General features: G+C 43.7%; 1 protein-coding gene across 1 annotated transcript; it reads right to left on the bottom strand.

The window, feature by feature from the left end:
• Window positions 1–2,143: 2,143 nt before the first annotated feature.
• LOC147903305 (uncharacterized) lies at window positions 2,144–4,832 on the bottom strand. Its single transcript, XM_087372510.1, has one exon. The coding sequence runs from the start codon at window positions 4,089–4,091 to the stop codon at window positions 2,343–2,345; it is 1,749 nt and encodes a 582-aa protein (XP_087228636.1). The 5' UTR covers window positions 4,092–4,832; the 3' UTR covers window positions 2,144–2,342.
• Window positions 4,833–8,646: the final 3,814 nt, after the last annotated feature.

The raw sequence follows: 8,646 nt of genomic DNA, 5'->3' as shown, positions 1-8,646 counted from the left end.
CAGATATCTTCACCAAGGCACTCGGGAAGAATCAACTTCAGGGTTATCTTCAGAGACTCGCCATTGGGCCGAGAAGGTAGTTCACCTACGGGTGGAAATAGAGAGGGGGCGTTAAATATGCTCAATGCCCCACCCTCCTGGTATCCACCAGTGGTCCAAGGTGCTCAAGTTGTAAGGCCTCCATATGAGGAGAAGCCATGTGTGAGCCGGGGACACTGGATGGATCCTGACTTGCATGTCAGATGAGGCCTATCAATGAGACTGTTGATTAAAAAGGTGATTGTGGGAGCCCCTTGCTCTCGCTGGGGTCTAAGGGCCAACTAGCCCCGTGGGCATTTGGGGATGAGAGCCTCCTAGGCGACAGTAAAGGAAATATTCCTTGAATATTCCATGGATGACTGATCTGTTCCATCGACTAGATTGACTGGTTGACTCCACCGACTATGTTGATCCAACTACCGCCCTCATAGCTATAAAGAGGCGATCGCCATCTAAGCTCCACTGTGCACGTCAGATGAGGCCTATCAATGAGACCGTTGATGCTAGAAAGGTGATTGTGTGGGAGCCCCTTGCTCTCGCTGGGGTCTGAGGGCCAACTAGCCCCCGTGGGGTTCGGAGGTGAGAGTCCCCTAGGTGACGATAAAGGGAATATTCCTTGAATACTCCATGGATGACTGATCGGTTCCACCGACTAGGTTGATTGGTCGGCTCCACCGACTAGGTCGAGGCGACCTTCCCAGTCCATTGTATCAGATCAGTTTAGTTCAGATCAAATCAGATCTTCCAACTAGTAGCTCTTCACCTAGTATCTGTTTAGATCACCATCTAAGCTCCATTGTGGGAGCGCACGGGTGGACAGAGCCATCATCTGTACTACATCAGTATTTAGGGAAAATTAGGGTCGAGAGCATACTGCATGACCGTGTGGCGGCCTCCTGTAGGGCTGCCGACTGTAGCCGGCCGAGTTAGGGTGGTTGGGCAAGAGAAGAGAACCCCCTTTGCGCTGCCTTTGAGCCCTTTATAGGGCTGTGTAGAGGGCAGTAGTAGGGCTGGTACCAGCCTCTTTTATAGAGCTGTGGGCAGCGCTAGAGGTGGGTTGGTCCACCTAGCCTATCAGTTCACGCTTCTGCCTACAGGCTAGTGAGAGAATAGTGTAGCTCACATGCCTATTACAATGCACCATAAACTCGTCTACCTTGTACTTTTATCATGTAAAATCCTAGGGGATCGAAAGTGATTGCATTGATTTCAATATGGCCCAATCTAATTTTTGAAGCTGCTCCTCAATTCCATATGTAAATTGATAAACTAGTCTCACTATAACCAGGACGAGCTTGAACTGGACACTAGAGTAATACCAAACCAGACAATACATTTCACAAAACAAAAAGCTAGTCCAACTCGTCTTGGGATCCTAGGCCTGAGCTGATAATATATTCAAGCAGCTTGTAGGATAACAAAACCGGTCAAAAGCTTAGCAAAAAACTGTCCCCTACACTGGTTCGATTGCACTACCTCATGCCTTCCCACACCTACAATTTATAAACTCAGCAGCAAATCATGGACCCATATTACATTCTGTGGACTGGAGGATTGTTAAGTGACGATGGTTGGCTACTCCTCTAGAGGCTTTTAATGTCCCCAAACCTGTCAGCTCTAAATGAGAAGCAAAATTCTGCCTACATGTTATTCATCATTTTCTAGCATGCTTCCGTTGTAAACAATAGTAGGGATGACAAAAGACCTTGTATGAGGCTTGGCTACTACTTTAGAGGCTATTCATGTCTTTAAACCTGTCAGCTTTAAATGAAAAGGAAAGTTCTGCCTGCATGTTATTCACGACTCTAGAGGATAAAACCTTGCAAAACCATTGACATCATGTTGAACTTATGACACATTGGTTTTACTGAAGGAAAGCAGCCACTTTCAACGAGCCTAATGGCTATGTCCAAAAACATTCAAAGATGGCGTCTTTATGCGGTTATTTGAATGTGTTAAAAGGACCAAGCCAACTATCGATGACAACCATCAGACACCCAGGTGAAACAAATATTACACCAAAAATATGACTATTGGGGTTGTATATTGCCATTACAATTAACAAATAAGTTTGAGAGGTTGCGCAATCTGTCACAGAAAAATATGGTAAGTTAAAAGTAGTGAATTTACCTCAGGGGGTGCACACTACATGAGCAATTTACCGCAAGCTAAAAGGGACAGACTGCATCACAATGGAGTCTGGACACAATATAGAGAACCAAATCGAACATGCGACGATTATGAAAGACTTAAGTGCCCTGCTTTTGAAGATAAATCTTCCTATTTTGCAGAATTTGCTGGATCTAACAGGTATTGATTCCGTCCTTGCAATCTTGTGTCAGAAAACCGAAGGTCTCGATTTTCTTCTTTGCTCTAAAGGTTACTTCTGTGTCTACCTCTACCCTCATGTACCCATCAAAATCAACGGGCTTGCCCCCGGTTAGCTCCAGAGTCTGATTGTACCAGAGGCTGTCCTTCGCCCACAAATCACTGAAGTCATCGAGGGTGTAAGCATGCTTATATACTTCCTTCAGCCCATTGAAGTATCCAGGTTCCATCTCATTGGTTGCAATGTAGACATACCGGGAGCTGTCAACTTGATACCTCAACTTTTCTATAAGAGAATCGACAGAGGTATCAACATCTAGATTCGGCCACAGCTCCTTGTTTTTGGCCTTATCACCTCGAACAATATGAACTACATCAAAGTCCCATTCCATCTTCCCACATATAGCGTTCACAACGTCCATAATCCGCTTTGATTTCCATAGCAGGTGCCACGGCCTCTGAATCACTTTCTCCGTTTCCCCCTCACAAACATGGTACCAGTAATTGTCGGGCTCTGGCTGCTCAAATTTCCTCCAGATAATTGTGCTCTGGTCATTCTGAAGCTGCATCGGAGTTACCTTGTAGTCGTTCACCTCATTCACTGTGATCTGGTTGCCTCCGTGGTTATTGTTCCATTGAGTCCAGTCTACCAAGAACTGCGTTTGCTCTATTACAGAGGCTGCTTCCTTCAAATGTGCGAAGTCGAAGTAAAACCTGAAATCCTTCCCGTCCTCATCACCGTGGCCCGGATTATTGGACCATGATAAACACAGATTCAGATCCATAACGAAGGTCCGATTCAGGTATTGGGCCTCTCCAAGTGCACAGAGAAAACTCCATAGATAATGGTTCATCTTTTTGCAATGGTCACCACCACCAGAGTAGTAGAGGTACTTTTGATTGCTGAAAGTGCTCTCGGGAGGTGCTGTTGCAGCAGGCACCGAATCTTGTATGACCTCAATCTCCTCTATCACTGTTACGTTCTTTACCTCAGCTGGAGCGTTAGACTGCTCGGGTTTGGGAAGCTTTCCGGCAAAAGGACCACGCTTCCTGGACTTGATGCGTTTCGCATTCTTTCCCGAATGCCAACCGAATGCCTCCTCTACACTATATTTGCAATATCGATCCAGTTTAAGAGAGAACCTCCTGAAGTCCCTATACTTTCTCAAGGATTTCTCCTTCTTAGACCGAAACTTCCAAGACACATCACATTGATCCTCTGCGGCACCTCTCACGGGTGTCTGGTACGAAAAGAAATTCAGATCTGGAAACTGCTGTAGATTATTACCTACAATGGCAGCAAGAACACCGGGATCTGAGCAGTTGATCTTCTTCTCTTGCAAATCACACTCCAGCCTTGGCAGCTGTTCGATTCGTTCAGTCTCCTCTGCTATGACGGTCTTGACAGTTATGGCCGGGCCTTCGACAGCAGCAACCGTGGCATTGTCGGAGGGTGAAAGAGCGAAATCCTCGCCTGTGCGCACTAGGGAATCATCCGATCTGAAAGTGGCGTTCTGAATAGAGTTTAGGACCCCAGCGATGGCTTCCCCTGGCTCTTGCCATGGATCTGGGGGCTCGTATGTAATGGCAATGACTGTAAAAATTATCACCGCCACTATACCAACAGCGAAGCCAATATTGATCGTCCTCTTGGAGAGATGCTGGGCGATGAACTCTTTTTTTGCAAGAAGCCGGGCGACGAACTCTTGCCCAACTGACTTCATCTTGTCTCCCTCTCTTCCTACTTCTCCCTCCTCAAGCACCGTCCGACCCTCTTAGACTTAGGAGCTGCCCTGGGACTCCCTTACGCTCACTCAGACAGGCAGGCTCTTTTCTCGCAGCTCGTAGACGAAATCCGCCGACAATGGACAACACTTCCTCGCGTAAAATCACAGTCTGTTAGCTCCTCTGCGTGCCCTCAAACTCCACAGGGCAGGGCGAGCACGAACAAGCTACTCCAGAGTTAGAAGGCCTCTCTGCCTAAAGAGCCTCTCTGGTGTACTCATCTCACAGACGTATACGCAGTGCGGATTTGCACAGTTGCACACTCATGGCAGCTCTACCCTCACTCACTCAGGCACTCAACCACGCACTCATGCTCACAGAGCTTAATTTTACTAGTTCCGGCACCTCTCTGTACTCCATTCACTCATACCAGCGTCCACACTCGACAGTGCCTGCACTGTAGGGTGCTTTACATATTGGCGGAGCGCTCTCTCTCTCTTTCTCTCTCTCACATCATACACACACACAGTGACACACACATTCCATTCAATGACTCGCTAGCATCTGGACTCTGGACAGCTTGCTGCATTGTGTGGATGCTCCACCCGGGGAGGTACTATATAGCGAGCTCGTTGGAAGTGAATGCGCGATGAATCCATGCGCGGCGGGCAGGAGCGAAGATCGAGGGCGGCTACTGCCGAAATCAACAGTGAACAGCAAGCATCCAGCTGCAAAACCCACAAATCAACAGCAAAAAGAAGCTACAAATCTCGCGATTCGTTACGACTTTTCCAAGAATCCACAACATCAAACTGCAGATGTGCACCTCGACTGTCGAGCATACGAAGGAGACGTACGCCACTCGTCTACATGTACGCTGTATCTATACCTTTCTAACCGTATATATATACCTTCCTACGTTAGCGTGACGCAATCCCTGTACGTACGCCGTATTTTCTGCTTCCCTCACGTGAATCCCGCAAAAATATCCATTCATTTTAATTATTCCTAGAATCTCTTTTAATTTCCCCTAATTACATTTTCCCAAAATCCCCAACTGCAAGGTTTTTGGCCTGGAAGGATTTAGTAAAGGTGTTTCTGTTTAAGAAAGGGAAAATGATGTGGATTTTTTGCTATTTTGGTCCCCATTTTATCTCCCCCTTTCTCTCTCTCCCCATTTTTTTCTCCCCCTTTCTCTCTACCCCCTTTCTCTCTCTCCCCATTTTTTTCTCCCCCTTTCTCTCTACCCCCTTTCTCTCTCTCTCTCTTCTTCCTCTTCTTCTTCTTCTTTTTCTCTCAGCTTCTAGGCCTTTTGAATGTATACAACTTGTTTGACATAGATTTCCCCATTTCTTTTCTTGGCAAAAAGTTAAAAAATTTGACGGTTTTCTCCAACTTTGGAAATTTGGACATCTTACACTAAACCTTAGTTTTAGCTTCTTTTAAACTCGTATTTTCTTCTTTGAGTCACATATAAAAGGCCATCCCTCATTCCCCTTTTTCTTTCATCCGCTCATGCTCACAAAAACTTGGGTTAATGTCAAGTTCATCTCCATTTTGAGCTCAACTATTTTTGTGGAGATCATAAATCCTAATTATATTTTGCATAAATCATGTAAAAAAGTCTCTCACAAATTTCATTGAAAAAAAAGTAAAATTGGTATTCTACTCTCCCATTCTACCCTCCTAAACCCAACTGACTTCCCACAACTTCCTCCTACCTCCTCAAATGTGTGTGGCCACTCAAGACAATGGATATTATTTTTCTTAATGCACGCTATGGTTGCATAGTCTTAACAAAGCGATCTTAGATGCTTAGCAGATTTAGTTTGTTCTAAATGTACATTAAGGTCCTTAATGAGGCTTCCATTTTACAACAACCAATATGTGAAGTGGTGCTTCACTAGTCAACATAGTAATATAGTGGAGTTATGTTTTGACTTCTAAATATTTGTGAGGATCTTTTATTGGTGGTGTGTAGTTTTTATTCATAATATTTACTATATATAACAAGTCAATTACTATAGAAAGTCAGTTATATTCAACCCATTTTTGGTAGGACTCTATGGATTATGTGAGCCATGTTTTGTATCAACCCCTTCATCATCCTTACATTATTGCATGATAAGACTATAATGGTATGATTGTTGTTTTAATTCTCTTCTTGAAGCAATTCAAGACAGACATAAAAGTTACAAGAAATAATGTTCTTCTCAATGATTTTAATGAATTTCCAAACCATTTTAAAGGAAATATACCATAAATTTGAGCATGGAAAACTTAAAAGATTCAACACTTAGCTAAGTCCTCAATATCATAGACAATGAACAACTCATGGGCTATTGTTTGAAGACCCTAAAAATGTGCTTGGAACTCTTTCATCCTTCCATTAACTCTCATTTTTACCAAGTTCAAACTAGCTTTAGATCTATCAAACCTTGGCTCAACCACTAACAAATGGCATGGTAAGTGTGCGCTTTGAATAGCTCAATCGTATTTTTATTTTGAAATCCCAAAGAAATGATAATGAACATGTATGTATACCTTGCATGCTCCATCACACAAAAAGAAAAACTAACAAACTCATGCCACCCCATCGCTCATCCTCTTCTCCCCCCAAAAAAACCATTTGCTTTCTTTCTATTCTACTATTCGGGCACACTAGACATCAAAATTAAGAGGACTACACCATTAGCCATGTATAAGTCTTTAAAGAATTAGGAGGGATCCCAAGACGTCTTGAACATAAGCACATTCACTTTGTTTTTATTACTTTGCCAACAAGGCATATTATTAAGGTGGCCAATGCTTGCATTAGAGTATTTTTCAAGCCAATCACTTTAATATCTAGGTTACAAAAAGTCATATTGTAAAGTAAATACTAAAAAGTCAAATATAGCATAAACTCTATGAGTTTTTGAGCTCATGTTTCAATGATGTGTTGAAAGCCAAGTGCATGACTCAAACATGAACTTCACGTCGGCTACCACTGAGATGGCCTTGGAATGAATTTCTAAAAGCACATCTTTCAAAGACTGTGAGTGACCCATTATAACATAATGGATGCGTTGTACTTTAAAAATAGTTTCAGTGTTCAATAGGAGGGCCCTAAATATTTTCAAAGTATAGTTTCAGGGGGACATTGGAATGCAAGTTGTAATTGAGGGAGTTAGTGTGAATCAATGTGTGTGCAAGAGGGTGTGAGAGTAGTGCATGTGTGAGATTGGTGTGAGTTGTGTGTGCTTTTGATTGGTGTGAGTGGTTAGGATAGATGAGATAGCGTGATGTAGTTAATGATGTGTGAGTGAGAGACATATGGGGTGATGTCACACAAATAAGCTCATGAGGCTATGAACATTGTACTTGGGTCCTATGTGATTAGAGAGAGAAGATTTTTTGAGTCAACATGCTTATGCTTTGTCTCTCTCCTCCTTCAAGTTATGGAATGCCTTCATCCTCCATGAGCCATCCTCTAGACATGATATTGGGGGGGGAGAGAGAGAGAGAGAGAGAGAGAGAGAGTTGCCATCATCCTCCATGAGCCATCCTCTACACATGAAATGGGGGGGGGGGGGGGGGGGGGGCAGAGAGAGAGAGAGAGACAGAGAGACAGAGAGACAGAGAGAGAGAGGCTTAACAAAATCATTTCAATGAGAGGGGAAATCTTTAGTACATATATTTTGCATATGAAGTAGGAGTTCAATGAAGGATGAAGAAGATCTCGCTGATAGAAGACTGAAGGAGGAGCTAAAAGCCTCCAAGAGAATGAAGCAAATAGCATAAGGCAATGACAGTCGAAGACTTTGGAGAAGGAAGAATCATTCCAAGCCTAGATCACACATTAAGGCCCCCAAGGTCATGTGCAATAGGCGGTTGGTGCTAGACGAAAAGGGAAGCGACAATGAATGACAAAAGGAGTCAAAGATGCACACCCAATACAAAGGCCAAGAAAACTTCCACTATGCTAATTGAACCTAAGTCAAACCACCGAACAAAGGGCGCCATTGAAGCTAGGCACAAGGATACGTCTAGGCAAAGTCAGACTACATAGACTAATACAAAGTAATGGTTCTGCCTTACCAAGACAAGCATGGTAAATGCGGAGGGTAGTACCGCTCGTGAGTGTCAATCGTGAGTCATGTACATAAGGATGATGAGTCACGAGTGTCAATCATGAGTCATGTGTACCTATGTTCTAGGGTTGTTCATGCTACAAAAGATACTTGAGTGTGTAGTGTACAAGGCTGAGCTATTGTATCTCAACCGAAGAGTTGTTGTGACACATCTCTCTCTCTGTCTCTCTCTCTCTTTCCTCAAGTATTCATTTCATATTGGATTGCATCTTTGCCCCCCCCCCCCCCTCTCCCTCACACTTTACACACACCATAGATTTGCATTCACTCCGCTCTCACTTGTCCATCTAGAAAAGTGAATTGCCCTCCAAACTTGGATGATCAAAAGGCCGTGGATTGAAGAGTGAAACCACTAGTTATGACACGCATTCAGTGTTAACATTTGGCAATCCTGCTTAGCACTGTGCAGGTTTATGTAGTG

The sequence above is a fragment of the Dipteris shenzhenensis genome, chromosome 3 (genome assembly GCF_047967505.1).
Source record: "Dipteris shenzhenensis isolate YYH24624 ecotype China chromosome 3, Dip_SZ_1.0, whole genome shotgun sequence".
Lineage (NCBI taxonomy): Eukaryota > Viridiplantae > Streptophyta > Polypodiopsida > Gleicheniales > Dipteridaceae > Dipteris > Dipteris shenzhenensis.
The sequence above is the reverse complement of the archived record's forward strand: the minus strand, read 5'-3'. Positions and strand labels throughout refer to the sequence as shown.